The following is a 22,470-nucleotide window of genomic DNA, read 5'->3' as shown; positions in this document are numbered from 1 at the left end:
CTTTAAAACACGTTTTTCAATATAAAAAATTAAAACTTTTAGAACTGATTCTAATGTGTTTTAAAAACATCCCAAACTCATAGAAAATCAACATGGTTATTAATTTAAAGGCATGAGCAATAAATTAAAAAAAAAATCTTAAGATAACAATTCTAACTTGTCACAAAATTAGTAAACTTTCGAAAACGATTTTCAAGCTCATAATTTTAAAAATATGTACATGCATCTGTTTGACCATAGCTCTGATACCATTTGTTGGAATTGATCTAGGGTTTAAGAAAAAGATTAAACGCTTCGGGAAGCGGCAGAATTTTAAAAAATTTCTTTTCAAGTAAAACAGTTTTTACTAACCTAGACAAAGAAGCAAGTACATGTAATTAAAAACCAATATGAGCTAAAGAGTTTACTAACCTTTCTTGAAGCTTGAACTTTGAAGAAGCTTTTGGAAAGTTTGCAACGCTCGTCTCCCCTCGCAGCACGTCTCTCTTTCTTTCCTCGGCACCTCGAGCAACCACGAAAGTTTCTATCACTAAATCACTCGAAAAGAAGGAATCAGTGAGTGGACACTTTTAAACACTACGACTTAAGAACAAGTCTTGAAGTCGCAGAGCTAAACACTAGGTCGAGTGAGGACCTAGGTGCCAAGACAAGAAAAAATCGAAAATAAACTAGAGAGAGAGAGAGAGGATTTTCGGCCACAAGTTCTAGAGAGAGAGTCTCTCAAATCTCTTAAACTTGGATGAATGAATTGTGAGGAAATGAGGCTCCTATTTATAGGAGAGGTCTCACCTTCAATAAGGTAGTTTCCTCTTCTATAGAATATCACATATTCATGAGCTAATTTCCCTATTTCCTACTTGAGACACACGGCCAAAACAAGTCTTCTAGAAGCCTTGATTTGTTTCCTATTTTGTTCAAGGCTTGCCTTTTCTCTCATGTGGCCGATTCCTTATGCATCCCATATGCAAAATTTGTTTCCTCTTTTTCTTTTGGCAAGTATCTAAATACATTTATGCACAAAATAAACTCTTTCTCTTGGGTATTTTGGGCGCCCATCTCTCATCTAGAAGGAGCTTCTAGAAGCTTCTTCATTTGTTCATGACAACATGAGAAAAGCCCATTAAGAATTTTCAATAAAATTCTTATGAAATGAAATTAATTCACAAGGCCCAATAATCAAGTCATGGCCGAGTGACATTAAGTCATCAAATGAACTTGTCAAAAAATTTATTGACATTCATTTCATCCTATGTCTCAAAACACAAAAATACCCTTTTAACTATTTTCGTTCTTGTTATGACTTAGCTTCCAATTTAGCTATTCCTATCGATGTGATTCGTGACAGTGACCTCATGGACCCAAATGAACAAAGCTTGAGCTAAACACTTGGACTCAAAAGTTCACAAACCTTTTCCAAGTTTAGCTTAATGCCAACTGACTCCACTAAAGAGCTGACACTGAAAATCTCTCGATTCAAATGAATTTATTTTCTACTCAAGAATTCGACCTAATTATGATGAGCGGATCCACTGAATATTATCTATGTTTACCCTTCATGAATGTCATCAGCTAGTCGGGATTTACTAAATTACCATTTTACCCTTCTAGCTGTTATTTCCTCAACTCCTTTGTCGCTTGTGAATAAGTTAGAAACAATGTATTGACGAGGAGCTAACAAGTCACATTGTTTCATCCAAAAGAGTCAGGACTCAATTTGGACACTGGCCAGTTCATTTATTCACACTCCAAGGAACAAAGCATGAGGTGACATACATTGCATTTCAGCAATCTTGTACATGAATTCCATATCTATGAGAACTTCACAAAGTTACTCATGACATACTCACAACTTAGTACTTCACCAATAGGCCTTGTTCGGAATCACATAATGAGTCCGAACTTTGACTTTCTCAAATGAGAATACTAAGGTGTGAAATGGCATGTCTCATTTCAGGATTAAGGTAAGCATTATGCAATTCATACATAGTGACTTCGAGACATAAGAGGTTAAATGGTTTGTTCTTATATTGTCTCTAGAAGTGCACTGGTCAATTCAGTACCTTCGGAAGATACCTAGAAGAACTATAGAGTCCCCAACTCTCAATGCCTCATAACCAGACATCATAGATTCTTCTAACAATCATACTGAGGTCAATAGTCCTTTGACCCTAAGATTGCGAATATATCGTTTTAAGCAAACTACGAAGAGTTTGTTCATGCAAATCTACATTTGTCTCTTCGTAAGTTGTTAAGTTTGTTTATGGACTAAAAGACTAAGGTTTTATCATAAAGCTTCAAACAAAGAAAGAATGAATGAACGTTTCAACTTTATTAATGAATGAATATGCAATTACAAGCAAGAGTCTTCATGAGACTTTATTACATCAAATGTACAAAATAAAGACTACAACTCTTCTTGTGGGCACCATTGACAACAAGAGGAAGGACGGCTCTGAGGCGGCCTTGGAGAGGAATGACGGCTCTGAGGCGGCCTTGGAGAGGAAGGACGGCTCTGAGGCGGCCTTGGAGAGGAAGGACGGCTCTGAGGCGGCCTTTGAGAGGAAGGATGACTCTGAGGCGGCCTTGGAGAGGAAGGACGGCTCTGAGTCGGCCATGGAGGAAGGCCGGGTCTGAGTCGGCCTTGGAGGAAGGCCGGGTCTGAGTCGGCCTTGGACCGGCCACCGGCCGGGCGCCGGCTCTGGGCCGGCCATTGGTCAGGCGCCAGCTCGGTGGCCGACCGGGAGTCGACCGGTCGGACCGTGGCCGGCCGGGAGTCGCCGTGTGGTCCTTGGCTGGCCGGTCGGGAGTCGTTGTGACGGTCCCTGGCTGTCGTGGCGCGTTTTGACTCTTTTGCCCCTGTCGGTCGTCGACGGGCCGACAACAATCTCGTATTTATAGTTGCAGCATGTTGGCGAGCTCAGGTCATCTAGGGCCATGTCATGCGTCGAATGCCGTCTTATTGGGGGGGGGGGGGGGGTGGCATTTGACCCGGTTTGGATGGAACAGTTGAAGAATTTATGTTGCGGTTAGTATGCTTTGTCCAGGTCTTAAGGATACGGTTGAAATGTTTGCTGAGCAAGCTGACCTGGGCCTAGCTGACCTCTATCAAAGCTAGCTCGACTAATTGGTTATGCTTTGACCCGGTTTGTATGCTTTGACCCGGTTTGGATGGAACAGTTGAAGAATTTATGTTGCGGTTAGTATGCTTTGTCTAGGTCTTAAGGATACGGTTGAAATGTTTGCTGAGCAAGCTGACCTGGGCCTAGCTGACCTCTATCAAAGCTAGCTCGACTAATTGGTTATTTTCGAGACATCGAGCTTACCATATGCTATGTCCAAATCGATTCCTTTGCGGACAAGTTTCATTGGCTTGGGATAGTAAATCAAAATATTTTTCATATAAAAAGTTAAAGGATTTATTTTTCATATAGAGAGGTTTTGATTTTTTTAAATAAAATAGTAAATAATTATTTATTTTAGGAGTTCAATTTTTTTTTAAATAAACGAAAATGTGATATTTGTGATATAATATTTTTTGAGGATAGTTATATGTCATTTATACTAAATTGAAATGAGATGTACGATATTTCTGATAACTAATGATAAATCGCGTATTTCGATTAAAATTAATTTTAAATAAACTATAATTTTAATTAAAAATTGTCATTTGACTAATTATTTTATCGAGTCAAATTCTTCATGAATATAATTGATATTGTAAGTAACATAATTGATATTTTACAAAAACTAATTTCATTTCTTCACTTCGCTTTCACGCATTTGTCAAAGACTAATGTCTCTCAGAGCTTCAAAGCTCTCTTATATCACTCCCGCAGAGAAAAAAAAAAGAAGGTGATTGTCAGAGAGTTTAGGAATTTTTTTTTCTTGACCTCAAGACTCTCAGGTCGATCGTGTTCCGATTCACAATTACCCGTAAGATCTGTCTTCCGAAGCTAATCTCTCTCTTTTCTATTATTTGATTTCGAATCTTTCTCATAGGGTGTTTGAAAAGTGCCGAAGAATCGGTTATACCTTTATAAGTCGAAATATTTCAGATGGAGTTTATCGAACCTGTCATTTGATTTATTTTAATCGATTAGGTTACTCATTCTAGCGGTGTAAGTTATTGGTAATGGTATTGAGAATTAGAGCCATTTTGTGCTTTAATAACTCATATATTATACCATACACTGCAAAATGTGAGCTTTACAGTCACGGTCTTGTTTCCTGAGATTTGTTTGCCTGTTGAACTGTGAATTTAACCTAATACGAATTGCGGTGTCGAATGGAGGAAAAAAAACAAATCTTCCGAGCCTTTTATAGGGTGTTAGATTAGATTTCGTTTCTTATGTGCTAAAGAATTGATATTATCATTATATCTCGAAGCTTGTCAAATAAAGCTTATTTAATCTATCATTTGATTGATTTTGATCGCTTAAGTTCCTCATTTTAGCTCTACAAGCTATCGGTACTATTGCTTATTAGGGACTGTTTGTTGCTTTATAAATCTCGCCATTTGTTTGCCTGCTTAACAGTGTATCAGTTTAAATGCGGTGCAGTATATCGAATGGCAGTGCTTTCTCAGTAGAGAAACCTCGAAACCAGGTTCGGCGTTTAAGCGAGTAGATGTGGAACTTCGCGTCGGGTTGCATCGCCGGGACAGTGGGGTCGAAGAAGAAGCCTCCTCCGAATCCAAAGCCGGGCTCTTCGGATTGCTCGGACGACGAAGCTTTGTCTTCGGCGGCGGGACGAGAGGAAGGGCTCGAGTGTCCGATCTGCTGGGAGTCGTTCAACATTGTGGAGAACGTCCCGTTCGTGCTCTGGTGTGGCCACACGCTCTGCAAGAACTGCATCTTGGGGCTCCAGTGGGCGGTGGTGAAGTTCCCGACCCTCCCAATCCAGCTCCCTCTCTTCATCTCCTGCCCTTGGTGCAGCCTCTTGTCCTTTCGCCTCGTCTATCGTGGTACCCTCAAATTCCCCCGCAAGAACTATTTCCTCCTCTGGATGGTCGAGAGCATGAACGGAGATCGGGTCAAGAATCAGACCTGCTTCTCCGAACATCGTGGCTCGGGACCCACCTGGTCTCCGGAGACGAGTGGCGCTTCCTCCGGCGGGTGTGGCCTCCGACGGGGAACCTACCACCACCTACGCAACCACCGCGCAGTGCTGGCGAGGCCGGAGGAGCGCGGCCCACGGTCGGGAGATCACCTCCTAGGGTTCGAGAGACTGCATTTGTCCATCAAGAAATCGCTGTTCCTCTTCGTTCATCTGACGGCCAAGTTTCCGTTGGTACTGATATTCCTCATGATTGTCCTCTACGCCATTCCGGCCAGCGCGGCCATACTCGCTCTCTACGTGCTTGTCACAGTTCTGTTTGCTCTCCCGTCATTCCTCATACTCTACTTTTCGTATCCCAGTTTGGACTGGCTCGTCAGAGAGATCGTCACGTGAGAGACGCAGAGCCCGTGAATAGAAGTTCAACCAATTCGACGACTTTTCCAATCTCCTCCGAAGCTTCCACTCTTCTTTGACCAAATTCGTCCAGGGAGAGAATTCCCTCTATTTTATGCGTATGTAATCTTCAAAAAGTTGCGTTGTGGTAATTTGGCGTTTTTGTTTGTATATATTGTTGGAGGTTGTTCTGTAATAGCTAAATGCTTGTTTTTTAAACAAAATCGCAATAGATTTGCTCTGGGTATGTAATCGTAAAGTTTTATATCGATAATAGCTATGTAATTTATATTAATTTTATGTTTAAAATTCATTTCGACTGTAGTAGTAAAATAGATTTTCCCTCATACCTTCAATTTGAAGTAAAACCCAGGGGGTCGAAAGTTCTATGCTTTTTCAATTGTCTCCCGTCTACATCCAATTATGGACGAAAGCAAAGCCAAGTGAATCGCCACGTGTCAAAAAATATATCCCAGAGCTATTCCAACCTCAAGATTCAGTAAGATACCCACTTTCTGTTTAGTGGTTTTACAGGCTCTGCGGTGAAAGGACAAAAGAAGAAAAAGAGAAAAAAGAGATAGTAATGGTGGCGCCAATTGCTTCCACTTCCACTGCAAAATCTACTCTTTTGAACAATCCAGCGTTTCGGATAGATCCAACTTGTGGTTTTTTTGGCGGTTCCCTGAAGGGTCTTTGTTCGCAACAACAAAACCAGAAACCAAGAAACAAGAGCAGAGATGGGTTCAGTTTGGTCGTTGCTTCTTCTTCTTCTTCAAATCCCAACACTACAACCAGTGGACGTGGCAGTGATGGCGACAGATTCTACTTCAACTTCACCGGTTTCCCTTTCCCTCTCGGTCCTTTTCTCAACCGGCGCACTAGTAGGACCGAGGTCAGCTTCTTCTTCTCAACATCTTCTGCTGTGCAATATCTCGCTAAATATATACTAACTAAGAGAGTTTGTGACCCCAAAATTCTGAAAAAGGAATTACGTTGTTCCCTGAACAAAAGTGATATTATCATTAGAGCCTCACTAGAGTATTTTCCTTTTGTTGAATTGAGTTCAGGCTGTGAAAGGCTCTATATGGCTGTTTGAGCAAGAGCAAGCACTGGGTTTCAGCAGCATCTCGACAAACACTCGAATGACGGTCATCAAGCTCAAATCTGGAGGACTGTGGATTCACGCACCGATTGCTCCGACCAAGGAATGCATTAAGGTTTTAGTCCCATGTTTAACATACTTTGCTTATACTCATAGAAAATCGTCATTTCTTGTTGGCTGACAATGGATTCTGGTCTCTTTGGAAGCTCGTGAAAGAGCTCGGTGCTCCGGTAGAGTACATTGTTCTCCCCACATTTGCTTATGAGCATAAAATTTTTGTCGGCCCGTTTTCGAGAAAGTTCCCACGGGCTCAAGTCTGGGTAGCGCCAAGGCAGTGGAGTTGGCCATTGAACTTGCCGCTCGAGTTTTTCGGGATCTTTCGTTCAAAGACCTTAAAAGACGAGGACTTGTCCTCACCTTGGGCTGATGAGATCGAACACAAAATCCTAAGCTCGCCGGAAGTTGGTAAAAATATGGCCAGCCACTTTTGTTTTCTTTTTGCTCAAATAAAAAAAAAAAATTGTAACTAAACCACCAAAATTTGGAGGTTGCTAAATAACCAATCTTTGTATTTTAAGTAAATAATCATTATGGTGGTATAACATTGTTTGAACGTTTTTAGCATTCTATTTATGCCATTGGAGCCGGATGGTTTATTTGCAATTATTAACGATTATTTACAACTACTAGCGTTTTTTTGGTTTTGTTAATCAAATCTCGTGGTTATTCTGTTAAAATTTAGTAAAAGGTGGTTATATGGTAAACCTTAAGTTTTTGTAGAGAACCTATAAAATATACATATATAGATACATATATATATATATACATATGTATATATATAGATACATATATATATATATACATATGTATATATGTAGATACATATATATATATATATATATATATGTATCTATATATGTATATTTTATGTTTGGTTGTGGTTTTTTTTTCATTTTCTTTTTCTTGCCGCCAGGTATTGGACCATATGTGGAGGTAGCTTTCTATCATAAGCGTTCGAGAACGCTACTTGTAACAGATGCCGTAATTTTTGTTCCAAGAGAACCGCCCGAGTGTATCGGTAAAGAGTCCTTGTTGGCCTCAGCAAAGAATGGTTTGGCTGTGAAACTTCTTAGTAAAGGAAAACAAGTCCCCGATGATCCGGTACTTGACAACATGACGAACCGGCAAAAAGGTAGCTTCTTCATTTCAAGCTCCCCTATTGTCATGTTGAACCTGTGTTTTCTTAGTATAAACTAGTTAAATCAGACTGATTGGTTCGCGTATCGAATCTTTAACTGGCTTTATGAATGACCTAATGTTGTTGGACTGATTGGTTAACTTCTCATTTCTTAAACAGACTTTATTAATGATGTATCAAATCCATATTCTAAAGCTGTTGTCGCAGTTCGATAGAGAGAGGAACATGACTGTTTTGTGTTTCAGGATGGGAAAGAATGGTCCTCCAAATCTTATTTCTTGGTCCGGCGAACCTACTGGAGCCTAACGCCAGCTTTTCTCAGATGTCGCAGAAGCTGATTGTTTCACCCATCGTTAGGACTCTAGTCTTCAGCAAAGTTCCCGAAAAGGTAAGCCTCTAGTCTTCGGTAAAGTCCTATGCTGACTTGGAAGACAAATGGCACTCTGAAACTAGGGGTGTCAAAAGGGACGGGCCTGAGAAGGGTTTGAGAGGGCCTAAAAAGACCAATCCTTAAAAATTGGGAGAGTTACACGAATCACTTATTGAAGATGGTAATTCCTAGAATAATGCATTTTTAAAAAAAATTACAGATGATTTTGCCCTTATTCTAAATGAAACTGTAAACAAGAAAAAATAAGCTAAATGAAACTGTAAATCGTAAACAGTAAAAAAAAAGTCAAATAAAACTGTAACAAGCAAAAAGGTCTGGAGCTGTCCAAGGAGCTAAGAATGAGTTTGTGTCTAAACTCCAAGCCAATTTTTTTCCCTTCTCATCTCTGGAAAATTTCAGGTAAGAGATTGGACCAATAGGATAACACGAGACTGGAAGTTCCAGAGAATAATCCCGGCGCATTTCGCTGCTCCGATCACGGCAAACAAGTCGACTTTCTTGGCCGCGTTCGGGTTCTTGGATGAGCTTTTGGAAGAAGACCGTTATGCTGATTGGCCATCGCTATCTCTTCTCTTCGAGTCACTCACGGGAAAGGCGGCCTCTTATTTCCCTCTCGACGACATGAAGACATTGTCGTCTCTCGATCAGTTTCTAGTCTCCGCAGGGTTCGTGAAGAAAACTGTTTCCGGTCGAAAGCAATGATGATCATACAAATGCTCAGTTAAAAAAAAAATTACAATTGAAGAAAGGAAATCTTCTTGAAGTACTTTATTTTTTCCTTCTTTTGAAAATGGATTTTTGTTGTCATGTATATTACAGTTGCCAAGAGCTCTACATCATCTCTCTTTTATCATGAAAAATGCCTTCTTTAATTGCTTGATCTAACAGTATTAAATTACCCTATATTTTGTGTCAAAGTGTAACAACCTTCTTTAAAAAAATCTATGGGGCTGGTTGCTTAGTACTAGAAGCTTATTTAAACTCTAGCTTCAAATTTAAGATGTTATGCGCCTTGACTTTTTAGGGCTATTTAGTGGTTGAGACTTGAGAGTTGGGATGAGTAAAGGTTAGGCAGTTAGTTATATCGAATCAGGTCCAATATTTAATTGGGACAATTAGGTTAATGGTCTAATAGTCCACTTTTTATTTTAAAAAGTAAAATTTACTTCATTAAGAAAATAGCTCAATAGACCGTAATAAATTAAATTACTTGTTTTACTTAATTCAATTTACTTCGGTTTGATTGATTATTTTCATAATAAAATGAAACTTTACCTAAAATTTTAAAAGAAGTTTGAGGATTGATTAATTGCATCAAATTCTTCTATTTAATTAAGACAATGTGATTGCCTAATCATTGGCTTTTTTTATATGATTTAAATATTTTGTTCAAAAGGTTAATCAGATGGGGTTACAGCTTACAAACCAACCTGAAACCAATAAAGAAAAAAAAAATTAAAATAACCACTTGCTTTTTTATTAGAGAGTCACAACAATAACAAGAATATGCTACCCAAAGCACCAATTAGCAGTCACACCAAGAGCATGAGTATATTGTTTAATATTCTCCTAAGAAAAATTCTCATCTTTGCAAAAAAAAAAAAAAAGATAATACGAATAGTATATCTCCGTGTTTAATCGAAATACTGTTGGAATAGATCTAGGGTTAAGAAAAGACTTATCGCTTATAGCAAGCGGCGGAATATAAAAATTTATTTAAAACACGTAAAACGTTTTTACAACCCAGACAAAGTGCATGAACATATAATTTAAAATTTAAAACTGCATTTAGTTTTTACTCGGTACCAACCTTGAATGGAGATTGAACGTTGAGAAGCCTTCGGAAGGTTGAAACGTTCGTTTCCCCACGCAGCATGCCTCTCCCACTAGTCTTCTTGAACCTGTGAGCAACCACGAAAGTTTCTACCCCTAGAGTCTTAAGAGAATGTTGAATTTAGTGTGTGGGCACTTTTAAACACGATGACTCAAGAACAAGTCTTGGAGCCAAAGAGCTAAAACAAATGCTAGGTCTAATGAGGACCTATGTGCAAAAACAAAAGAACAAGAAGGGTTAGAGAGAGAGAGAGAGAGAGAGAGGGTGGTCAAATTCTAGACAGAGAAGCTCTCAATCTCTAAAATTGTGCGTTGTGAGTTGTGAATGAGGTGGAGTATTTATAGGGGAATGATTACATTCAAAAGGTAGTTTCCTCTTTTCTATAGAATATCACATATTCATGAGCAAATGTTTATTTCCTCTTTTCCTCATGTCACACGTCCAACTCATTGCTTCTAGAAGAAAATTTGTCTCCTCTTTTACTTGCTTTCTCCTTGGTTGGCCGCCCATATATTTCATTGTAAAGGAAATTTGTTTCCTCTTTTTCTTTTGGCAATTATCTTCATACGTCAATGCTCAAAATAAACTCTCTTTCCTCTATGATGGTGCACGAAATTAGGCTTCTAGAAGGAGCTTCCAGATGTTTTTTCATTTGTTCATAACAACATAAGAAAAGCCGATTAAGAATTTTCAAATCAAATTCCATGAAATGAAATTAATCCTCAGGGCCCAAATATTTCATTATAGCCGTTTGATTCGATTCCATTGTCATCATATGACAATGTCAAAAAACTTATTTATTGACATTCATAACATCCCATGTCCAAAAAAACAAAATTACCCTTTAGAAAATTTTCGTAAAACTTGTCTAGTTCTTGTTTTGACTTAGCTTTTAGTTTAACTAAACCTACTCTAATGACTTGTGGTAGTACCCTCATGGATCCAAATGAACAAAGCTTGAGCTAGCATACTTGGACTAAAAATTTCACAAACTTTTTCCAAGTTCTAGCTTAATGTCAACTGACTCCACTAAGAGTTGACACTGAAATCTCTTTGTGTTTACCCTTCATGAATATCATCAACTTGAATAGATATACAAAATTACCATTTTACCCTTCTAGCTGTTATTTCCTCAACTCCTTTGTCGCTTGTGAATAAGTTAGAAACAATGTATTGACGAGGAGCTAACAAGTCACATTGATTCATCCAAAAAATTCATGACTCAATTTGGACACTGGCCAGTTCATTTATTCACATTCCAAAGAACAAAGCATGATGTGATATACATTGCATTTCAGCAATCTTGTACATGCATTCCATATCTCTGAGATCTTCACAAAGTTACTCATGACATCTTCATAACTTAATACTTGACCAATAGGTCTTGTCTATATCACATAGTGAATCGAGAACTATGACTTTCTCAAATGAGAATACGTAAGCTATGAAATGACATGTCTCATTTCTGGATTAAAGTAAGCACGATACAATTCAGACGTAGTGACTTCGAGACATAAGAGGTTAAGTGGTTTGTTCTTATTCTGTTTCTAGAAGTGCACTGGTCAATTAAGTACCTTCAGAAGATACCTAGAAGAACTATAGAGTCTCCAACTCTCAATGTCCCATAACGAGACATGATAGATTCTCCTAACAATCATAATGGGATCAATAGCCCTTTGACCCTTAGATTGCGAATATACTGTTTCAAGCAAACCAAGCAGAGATTGTTCATGCAAATCTATATTTGACTCTTCATTTGTTGTTAGGTTTGTTTATTGACTAAAGACTATAGTTTATCATAAAGCTTCAAAGAGACAAGGAAGAATGAATGAACATTTCAACTTTTATTAATAATTCAGCAGTTACAAGCAAAAGTCTTCGAGAGACTTTATTACATCAAATGTACATAAGTGAAGACTACTACTCTTCTTGTAGGAACCATTGACAACAAACTCCCACTTGACTCAAAGAAGATGTGAGTAGTCCTTCATGCCTAATCCCTCCCGATGTTGGTCGAAGACCTTGTTGGATAGGGCCTTGGTGAATGGATCTGCTAGGTTGTCCACCGTTGAGATCTTCTTCAGCACCACGTCTCCGCGCTGCACGATCTCTCAAATAAAATGGTATTTCCTCTCAATATGTTTAGAGCGCTTATGGCTTCGAGGTTCTTTTGAGTTAGCGACAGCCCCACTGTTATCACAATAAAGGGTCATGGGCTCGTCGACGTTTGGAACGACTTCCAAATACTTAAGGAATTTTCGAAGCCATATGTTGTCGCAGTTTTTCGGACAACGATTTAGGAACCGGAAATGGTTAGACCCAAGGCCGGACCAAGTGGTCTCACTCCGGCTCGAGCGTGTCGGACTTGATATCTCAAGTCGTCCCTTAGCTGTCTGTAATGTCTATCTCGTCCAAGCACCTGAAACACAAGCGAAAAGGTGTGAACTACAAAGGGGAAACAGAGGGGTTGTCTCTGTTTACCTCTCCGACGCTCAACATTAGTAGGATTGAGGTGGTTGATAGAGGTTTAGTGTTTAGGGGTCGAGAGTTGAGAGAAACGAGCGAGTTGTGAGTTCGGCAGCGTTTCAGTACTCAAATTCGGATTTTCTGGGTCAAGGGAAGGACCCTTGTATTTATAGGCAGCCAAGGGGTGGCTTGAAGACCCCTTGGCCGAGTGAGCAAGGTTGGGCCGGCCTTGGAGGAGAGGGCCGGCCTTGGAGTGCCGGCCGTGGAGGGCCGGTCTTGGAGCGCCGGCCGTGGAGGGCCGGCCTTGGAGCGCCGGCCGTGGAGGGCCGGCCTTGGAGCGCCGGCCGAGGAGGGCCGGCCTTGGAGCGCCGGCCGTGGAGGGCCGGCCTTGGAGCGCCGGCCTTGGCCAGCGCCGGCCGTGGAGGGCCGGCCTTGGAGCGCCGGCCGAGGAGGGCCGGCCTTGGAGCGCCGGCCGTGGAGGGCCGGCCTTGGAGCGCCGGCCTTGGCCAGCGCCGGCCGTGGAGGGCCGGCCTTGGAGCGCCGGCCGTGGAGGGCCGGCCTTGGAGCGCCGGCCTTGGCCGGCGCCGGCCTTGGAGAGCCGGCCTTGGCCAGCGCCGGCCTTGGAGAGCCGGCCTTGGCAAGCGCCGGTCCTGGGCCGGTCATACGCCGGGCGGCCGCCGGCCGGGAGCTGGCTGGACGGCACTTGGCCGGCCGGGAGCCGCTGTGCGGGTCTTGCACCGGTCGCGTGGATCTAAGCGATGCCTTAGTTCTCGTCGGTCCGAGACGGACCGACAACATTAGCCCCCCGAGTTTCCGGTCGAGCGTAGATCGAGTGGAAACTCAAAATCTACGCCTTTATACGGATGCGGGATGAACGCTCTCGGGTTCGTGTCATGAGGAATGGCCCTCGCGCGTTGCGAGGGACGGCCTTTGTGCTTCGCGAGGGACGGCCTTTGTGCGTCGCGAGGGACGGCCTTCTGTTTCGGGTTGATCGTGCGTGGCTTATTTTCTCGGTCTGCCAATGAGGGCGTGATCGATTCTCGACTTGCCAACGAAGGCATAACCGATTTGCACGTCTTTGCTGTTTTGTGCGCGTCTTACTTTTCTCGATTTGCCAACGGAGGCACAATCGATTTGCACGTCTTTGTCGTTTAGTGCGCGTCTTATTTTTTCTCGATTTGCCAACGAAGGCATAATCGATTAGCACGTCTTCGTCGTTTAGTGCGCGTCTTACTTTTCTCGATTTGCCAACGAAGGCATAATCGATTAGCACGTCTTCGTCGTTTAGTGCGCGTCTTACTTTTCTCGATTTGCCAACGAAGGCATAATCGATTAGCACGTCTTCGTCGTTTAGTGCGCGTCTTATTTTTCTCGATTTGCCAACTAAGGCATAATCGATTAGCACGTCTTTGTTGTATTGTGCGCGTCTTATGTTCTCGATTTGCCAACGAAGGCACAATCGATTAGCACGTCTTTGTCGTATTGTGCGCGTCTTATGTTCTCGATTTGCCAACGAAGGCATAATCGATTAGCACGTCTTTGTTGTATTGTGCGCGTCTTATGTTCTCGATTTGCCAACGAAGGCATAATCGATTAGCACGTCTTTGTTGTTTTGTGCGCGTCTTATGTTCTCGATTTGCCAACGAAGGCATAATCGATTAGCACGTCTTTGTCGTATTGTGCGCGTCTTATGTTCTCGATTTGCCAACGAAGGCATAATCGATTAGCACGTCTTTGTCGTATTGTGCGCGTCTTATGTTCTCGATTTGCCAACGAAGGCATAATCGATTAGCACGTCTTTGTTGTATTGTGCGCGTCTTATGTTCTCGATTTGCCAACGAAGGCATAATCGATTAGCACGTCTTTGTTGTTTTGTGCGCGTCTTATTTTTCTCGATTTGCCAACGAAGACATAATCGATTAGCACGTCTTTGTTGTATCTTTTTTTTTTTTTTTTTTTTTTAGCATTGTTTCCCATTAGCCCCCCGAGTTTCTCGTGTACTCGTAGAGGAGACTAGAAATTTTACTGCAGCAAGATAAAGACTTCGAGATGAAATGTGATGCAATTATCATGCACAAATAGTAAAAAATTACATCCCTGGGCCATTGGCCTTATTGAAATTCGAGATTGTCTTAAAACTGGAAATAAAATGACATAATGAGAAAAGGGGGACGGGCTTAGCCCACGACATGCAGCTGTGAGCTCTCCGGTTCTTCAATCGCCGCCTGGTCCATGACAGTCACCGTCGCCGGACCCTTCCTTCCCTGCCATGGATGGCCTTCGTGCACCGTGGCTGCCCCGACCGTTCTCAGGACATACTCTTTTAATTTCCCGTCTTGAATCAGGGCCTCGATCTGACGCCTAAGATGGTAGCACTCGGACGTCAGATGCCCGTGATCCTGGTGGTACTCACAGAACTTATTTCGATCCCTCTTTGCGGGGTCCTTCGCAAGGGGAGCCGGACTTCCTAGCTTGTCGCGGTGTAGAGCTAGGATCCGCTCTTGCGGAGTGTTCAGCGGGGTGTACGTTGATAACGCTCGGAAGTTATCAACGTGCGACGATCTTGGACCGGAGAGGGGGCGACCGCTAGGGGTCCGGCCTCCCTTGCTCCTCTTGCTTTGAGGGTCGGGGCGATCTTCGTCCCGTTCTTCGCGGTGGCGACTACCTTGTCCTCCTGACTTCCGGCCATCGCGGCCATCGAGATAGTCCTCGATTCCCATATGTGTGCGGGCTCTCGTCATCAGCTCCGCCATGTCTCGCGGGACTTGCCCGACAATGGACTTGAGGAAGTCGCTCGTGCGAACTCCCTCGGTAATCGCCGTGATGGCGTCCCTGTCGTCGAAGCCCTCGACTTTGTGAGACTCCTCGGTGAAGCGAGCGAGGTATTGTCTCAATGTCTCATCTCTCCCCTGTCGAATGGAGAGGAGGTGGGTCTTCGATTTCTTTTGTGCCACGAGCGTGGCAAAGCGAGCGAGGAAAGCCTCTCGCAAGGCCCGGAAGGACGGGATGCTTCCAGGCCTCAAACTTTGGAACCACTCAAAGCCCGACCCTGTGAGGGTCAGGCTGAAGGCTTGGCAGAGGGTGGCGTCCGTCTGCCCTTGCATCGTCATCCACGTCTCATAGTGTTGGACGTGGAAGTGGGGGTCCGTACGTCCATCATAGGGGGGAATGGACGGTAACTTAAAGTTTCCCACGCATGGCTGCTCGAGGACTTGTGCGGCGAAGGGAGAGTACGATTCCTCGATCCCTCCGTATGGCCTTTGCCTCCCTGACTCCCTCATCTCGATGATTTGGTTTTGGAGGCTCTGGATCATTGTGACCATATCAAGCCCGTTGGCAGGGCCAATTGTCGGGGCCACGGGGGTCACCGGTCGGCGTTCATTGGACGCTTGGTCCACGACATTGGCCTGAGGTCGGCCAAGAGTTGCGGCGGGGAGCGCGTCCCTTCGAGAATTTAGCCTTTGGCGGAGATCCTCCCCTCGGGAGTTTCTCTGCGCCGTCAAGCGCTCTCTAAGGTCCACGCTTGGTGCGTGACGAGGCGAGGTCGCCCTTGGCCGGGTCGTCCGGCGAGCGCTTCGGCTATCGGCTCCATCGTCGACCAGAGTCGCTCTCTCCTCGGCGAGGGGCCGTGTCCGGCCACCTCTTGAGACCGAGGGGGCGAGTCCCCGGGACTGTGACCGTGCCTGTTGTCGCGCCGGGCACAAAGGATCGGCCAACGCACCGTTGGCCCTCTCGGGTCGCGCTTGAGCGAGGCTAGGGGTGGCCTCGTCGGTCCTCGACTCCTCCACGTACTCGGGGTCGGAGTAATCTTGAGCTGATCGATCCTCGACGTCGTAGCCGAGGAGACCGGCGATGAGGGAGCTGTCAACGCCGGGACGGTCAAGGAGCTCCGCGAGCCGCCGGGCCGTGTCCTCTCGGAGCTCGGCCTCGGGGTCGTTCACCGGGTCTTGGGGCTGGCTCTCGCTATCGCGAGGTTGCCCTTCAAGACGGTGCGCGGGGTTTCGGAGGTCGTACCTCGAGCTCGTCGCTCGGGTACCCGCGGAGGTAGAGGGTAGATGACTCATCTTTCGAGAGTCGTGAGAACAAAGGGAGAAAACTGGTAGAGGGAATGCGTCGTCAAGGTCGAGAGATGCCCTCCTTCTAGCGCCAAAATGTTGTCGCAGTTTTTCGGACAACGATTTAGGAACCGGAAATGGTTAGACCCAAGGCCGGACCAAGTGGTCTCACTCCGGCTCGAGCGTGTCGGACTTGATATCTCAAGTCGTCCCTTAGCTGTCTGTAATGTCTATCTCGTCCAAGCACCTGAAACACAAGCGAAAAGGTGTGAACTACAAAGGGGAAACAGAGGGGTTGCCTCTGTTTACCTCTCCGACGCTCAACATTAGTAGGATTGAGGTGGTTGATAGAGGTTTAGTGTTTAGGGGTCGAGAGTTGAGAGAAACGAGCGAGTTGTGAGTTCGGCAGCGTTTCAGTACTCAAATTCGGATTTTCTGGGTCAAGGGAAGGACCCTTGTATTTATAGGCAGCCAAGGGGTGGCTTGAAGACCCCTTGGCCGAGTGAGCAAGGTTGGGCCGGCCTTGGAGGAGAGGGCCGGCCTTGGAGTGCCGGCCGTGGAGGGCCGGTCTTGGAGCGCCGGCCGTGGAGGGCCGGCCTTGGAGCGCCGGCCGTGGAGGGCCGGCCTTGGAGCGCCGGCCGAGGAGGGCCGGCCTTGGAGCGCCGGCCGTGGAGGGCCGGCCTTGGAGCGCCGGCCTTGGCCAGCGCCGGCCGTGGAGGGCCGGCCTTGGAGCGCCGGCCGTGGAGGGCCGGCCTTGGAGCGCCGGCCGAGGAGGGCCGGCCTTGGAGCGCCGGCCGTGGAGGGCCGGCCTTGGAGCGCCGGCCTTGGCCAGCGCCGGCCGTGGAGGGCCGGCCTTGGAGCGCCGGCCGAGGAGGGCCGGCCTTGGAGCGCCGGCCGTGGAGGGCCGGCCTTGGAGCGCCGGCCTTGGCCAGCGCCGGCCGTGGAGGGCCGGCCTTGGAGCGCCGGCCGTGGAGGGCCGGCCTTGGAGCGCCGGCCGTGGAGGGCCGGCCTTGGAGCGCCGGCCTTGGAGAGCCGGCCTTGGCCAGCGCCGGCCTTGGAGAGCCGGCCTTGGCAAGCGCCGGTCCTGGGCCGGTCATACGCCGGGCGGCCGCCGGCCGGGAGCTGGCTGGACGGCACTTGGCCGGCCGGGAGCCGCTGTGCGGGTCTTGCACCGGTCGCGTGGATCTAAGCGATGCCTTAGTTCTCGTCGGTCCGAGACGGACCGACAACACCATACATCCTCTTTGGATGTTTCACAAGCAGCCACATATTCTGCTTCAATTGTGGAGTCAGCAATGCAAGATTGCTTGAAACTCCTCCAAACCACAGATCCACCACCATTAAGGATAAACTCAGATCCTGAAGTGGATTTCCTGGAATCCTTATCCGCATGAAAATCGGAGTCGGTATATCCCGTCATAGTCAGGTCAGTACCTGAATATGTAAGCATCAAGTTCCTAGTCCTCCGAAGATACTTATGAACATGCTTAACAGCAATCCAGTGGTCGGGTCTAGGGTTGGATTGAAAACGGCTAACTACGCCAACTGTAAAGCAGATATCTGGCCTAGTGCAAAGCATAGCATACATGAGACTTCCTACGGCTGAGGCGTAAATTTTTTTTCTAATGTCCTCAATCTCTTGTGCAGTCTTGGGAGACTGGTCCTTAGAGAGTGAGACTCCATGCCTAAAGGGTGTTTTGCCCTTCTTGGAGTCTTGCATCGAGAAACGATCCATCACCTTATCAATATAAGATGCTTGAGAGAGCGAAAAAGTCCGGTTCTTCCGATCTCGAAAGATTTGGATCCCCAGAATGTACGCATTTTCTCCTAGATCCTTCAAATCGAATTGCTTTGCTAGCCAGATCTTAACCTCATATAATCTACCTACATCATTACCTATGAGTAATATATCATCGACGCATAGTACCAGAAACACAACTTTGTCTTCGTGTATTAATTTCTAAACACACGGCTCATCTATTGAGTGCTCAAAACTGAGGCTCTTCATAGTTTCATCGAATCTAATATTCCATGACCTAGATGCTTGCTTTAATCCATAAATGGACTTAAGCAACTCACAAACCTTGGTCTCTAGACCTTCTTCTACGAAACTGTCTGGTTGAGCCATATAAATGCGCTCGTCAATATTGCCATTCAGAAAGGCAGTCTTAACATCCATTTTCCAGATCTCATAGTCGAGAGATGCGGTTATGGATAGAAGTATGCGGATGGATTTAAGCATCGTGACTGGCGCGAACGTATCCTCATAGTCAATACCTTCCTTTTTGGTATAACCCTTAGCCACTAGTCGTGCCTTGAATGTCTCGACGTTCCCATCCGGACCCCTTTTCTTCTTGTATATCCACTTACACCCTATTGGTTTAATCCCTTCGGGAAGGTCTACAAGTTTCTAGACTTTGTTGACATACATCGAGTGCATTTCAACTTTCATGGCGTCAAGCCAAAGGTTTGATTAAGAACTAACCATTGCATGACTGTAGGAAACAAGGTCATCCTTGTCAGAGACGACTATGAGAGTATCTCCGTAAGACATGTACTTGTCAGGCTTTTGAGAAACCCTCCCACTATGTCGAAGTATTACTTGACGAGGTTCTGATGAGTTATGTTGTGTTTCAGTTGGGGCAAGAATAGTTCTTACAGATGAGGTAGAAGTATCCTCACCCAACTTTTCTTCAAGCACAATTTTGCTTCTAGGTTTTACATCTTTCATAAAGTCCTCCTCAAGGAAACGAGCGTTCGTGCTAACGAAAGTCTTGTCATCCTTGGGAAAAACCTTTGGTTTCCTTTGGATATCCCACAAACAGGTACAATTCTGACCTACTAGCCAACTTGCTAGTCTTTTGCCTTAGCACATGTGCAGGGCAACCCCAAATTCGGATGTGGCCTAGATTTACTTTATGGCCAGTCCATCGTTCATAAGGAGTACTAGGAACCGTTTTAGACGGAACTTGGTTCAGAATGTAGGCTGCTGTTTCAAGGGCATATCCCCAAAAGGAAAGAGGGAGTGATGAGTAACTCATCATTGATCTAACCATCTCCATTAGAGTTCGGTTCCTTCTCTCTGACACTGCATTTTGTTGAGGTGTGCCAGGCGCTGTTAGCTGAGAAGCGATACCTTCTTCTCTAAGAAAGTCATCGAACTCTCCATACATATACTGACTACCTCGATCAGATCGAAGGGGTTTGATCTATTTGCCAGTTTGCTTTTCCACTAAAGCCCAGAAGACCTTAAATACGTTAAAGGTCTCGGATTTGTGTTTGAGAAAATAGACAAAACCGTATCTTGAGTAATCATCGATGAAGATAATGAAGTATTCATATCCTCCCCATGCCTGTGTACTGAGTTGTCCACATACATCAGAATGTTCAAGTTCCAGCAACTCAGTGGCTCTTCGACCCTTAGCTGAGAAAGGTCGCTTAGTCATTTTTCCTTTTATACAAGATTCACAAGTAGGTAATACAAGTAGGCAATGAACCTATTGCAGAGCCTTGGAGTGGACCATCCCTCACAAGTCTCTTAATCCTGTCTGGACTGATATGACCAAGTCTTAAGTGCCAGAGATATGTTGATTTTATTAGATCAGAGGAATCATAAAGTTTGAACTTCTTTGGCTCCCTAACTAGATCATTATCTATTTCAGTGTCTAAAAGCGAAGGTTGCGTGGGATAAATGTAAAAGAGAGCATTCTTCATACATGCATCAGTGACAAAATTATTATTGGAAAGAGAAATTCTAATTCCATCCTTAATAAACTTTAAACAATAATCTTGCTCATAAAAAAGAACAAGGGATATCAAGTTCTTCCCAAAGGAAGGAACTAAATAAACATTATTCAAATTTAAAGTTCGATCTTCAAAAGACAGCGTCACTGATCCCACGGCCTTTACTAACACCGAGCTCCCATCACCCCATCTGAAGGAGAAGTCACCTTCATCTAAGCTTTTGATTTTCTTGAAACCAGTCAAGGAACAACAAATATGGTTAGTAGCAGCGGAGTCAAGAATCCACTTTGATACATTATCAGCTACTAAGTATGCTTTGGTAATAAGTACATTACTAATTTCCTTTGCTTTGAGGTAGGCATAACAGTTCTTATTCTCGGCCTTGTGAGGTCTCTTCTTATATCCAGAGGTAGAGGCTTTGTGCTCACTAGCATGTACCTCTCCTTGATTCCTCTTTCTCTTAGTGAGACCTTTAGCAGTGTGAAACTCCTTCATAAGCTCGGTAACAAGGAGAGGTACATACCTTTAGCATGTACCTCTCCTTGATTCCTCTTTCTCTTAGTGAGACTTTCAGCAATGTGAAACTTCTTCATAAGCTCGGTACATGCTACTGAGCACAAAGCCTCCACCTCTCCTTATACCTCGCCTTGTACCCGAGCTTATTAAGGAGTTTCACACTGCTAAAGGTCCCACTAAGAGAAAGAGGAATCAAGGAGAGGTACATGCTATTGAGCACAAAGCCTCCACCTCTGGATATAAGAAGAGACCTCACAAGGCCGAGAAGAATAATTGTCATGCCTACCTCAAAGCAAAGGAAAAGAGTAATGTACTTATTACCTAAGCATGCTTAGTAGCTGATAATGTTGTTGGAATTGATCTACGGTTTTAAGAAAAAGTTTAACGCTTCGGGTAAGCGGCGGAATTTTAAAAATTTTCTTTTGGCAAGTAAAACGATTTTACTAACCTAGACAAAGAGCAAGCACATGTAAATAAAAACTATTATGAGCATAAATAATTTACTAACCTTTTTAGAAGCTTGAACATTGACAAGCCTTCGGAAGGTTGAAAACGTTTGTCTCCCTCGCAACACGTCTCTCCTCTTTCCTCCCCAACTCGAGCAACCACGAATGTTTCTATCACTATAATCACTCGAGAAAAATAGGAATAAGTGTGTGGGCACTTTTAAACACTACGACTCAAGAACAAGTTTCTATCACTACATTCATGCACAAAATAATTTCCCTTTCTCTCTTTATGTTGGGCGCCCAAGGCTTCTCTAGAAAGAGCTTCTAGAAGCTTCTTCATTTGTTCATGACAACATGAGAAAAGCCCATTAAGAATTTTCAATAAAATTCTTATGAAATGAAATTAATCCACAAGGCCCAATTAAACTAATTTGGCCGAGTGACATTAAGTCATTAAATGACCTTGTCAAAAAATTTATTGACATTCATTTCATCCTATGTCCAAAAGGACAAAAATACCCTTTTGACAATTTTCGTAAAACTTGTCTCGTTCTTGTTTTGACTTACCTTCTAGTTTAACTATTCCTACTCGATGTGATTTGTGACAGTGACCTCATGGACCCAAATGAACAAAGCTTGAGCTAAACACTTGGACTCAAAAGTTCACAAACCTTTTCCAAGTTTAGGTTAATGTCAACTGACTCCACTAAAGAGTTAACACTGAGAATCTCTCGCTTCAAATGAATTTATTTTCTACTCAAGAATTTGTTGTCAATGGTGCCCACAAGAAGAGTTGTAATCTTTATATTGTACATTTGATGTAATAAAGTCTCATGAAGACTCTTGCTTGCAATGGCTTATCCATTAATAAAAAGTTGAAACGTTCATTCAATCTTCCTTGTTTGAAGCTTTATGATAAAACCTTAGTCTTTAGTCCATAAACAAACTAAACAACTTACGAAGAGACAAATGTAGATTTGCATGAACAAACTCTTCGTAGTTTGCTTAAAACGATATATTCGCAATTTAAGGGTCAAAGGACTATTGACCCCAGTATGATTGTTAGAAGAATCTATGATGTCTGGTTATGAGGCATTGAGAGTTGGAGACTCTATAGCTCTTCTAGGTATCAACCGAAGGTACTGAATTGACCAATGCACTTCTAGAGATAATATAAGAACAAACCATTTAACCTCTTATGTCTCGAAGTCACTATGTATGAATTGCATCATGCTTACCTTAATCCTGAAATGAGACATGCCAT

At 44.0% G+C, this 22,470-nt stretch overlaps 2 protein-coding genes across 5 annotated transcripts; both read left to right on the top strand.

The window, feature by feature from the left end:
* Positions 1 to 3,738: 3,738 nt before the first annotated feature.
* LOC149407819 (RING/U-box superfamily protein) lies at positions 3,739 to 5,760 on the top strand. 4 transcript variants are annotated; one of them, XM_089615634.1, is made up of 3 exons: positions 3,739 to 3,933; positions 4,560 to 5,289; positions 5,418 to 5,760. In XM_089615634.1, exons 2-3 carry the CDS (start codon positions 4,627 to 4,629, stop codon positions 5,529 to 5,531), a joined length of 777 nt encoding a protein of 258 aa, XP_089471760.1. In that variant the 5' UTR covers positions 3,739 to 3,933; positions 4,560 to 4,626; the 3' UTR covers positions 5,532 to 5,760. The 4 variants fall into 4 exon arrangements, with proteins under 4 accessions (XP_089471760.1, XP_089471745.1, XP_089471756.1 ...); XM_089615619.1 differs by having other exon boundaries at positions 4,560 to 5,760; XM_089615630.1 differs by having other exon boundaries at positions 4,544 to 5,760.
* Positions 5,761 to 5,827: 67 nt separating this feature from the next.
* LOC149407818 (lysine-tRNA ligase) lies at positions 5,828 to 9,078 on the top strand. Its single transcript, XM_089615609.1, has 6 exons — positions 5,828 to 6,343; positions 6,519 to 6,668; positions 6,760 to 7,018; positions 7,527 to 7,745; positions 7,997 to 8,139; positions 8,542 to 9,078. The coding sequence occupies exons 1-6, from the start codon at positions 6,035 to 6,037 to the stop codon at positions 8,842 to 8,844; spliced, it is 1,383 nt and encodes a 460-aa protein (XP_089471735.1). The 5' UTR covers positions 5,828 to 6,034; the 3' UTR covers positions 8,845 to 9,078.
* The last annotated feature ends 13,392 nt before the right edge of the window (positions 9,079 to 22,470 follow it).

The sequence above is a fragment of the Urtica dioica genome, chromosome 1 (genome assembly GCF_054948205.1).
Source record: "Urtica dioica subsp. dioica isolate 48M chromosome 1, U.dioica_male_clone48M_v1_H2, whole genome shotgun sequence".
NCBI lineage: Eukaryota > Viridiplantae > Streptophyta > Magnoliopsida > Rosales > Urticaceae > Urtica > Urtica dioica.
The sequence above is the reverse complement of the archived record's forward strand: the minus strand, read 5'-3'. Positions and strand labels throughout refer to the sequence as shown.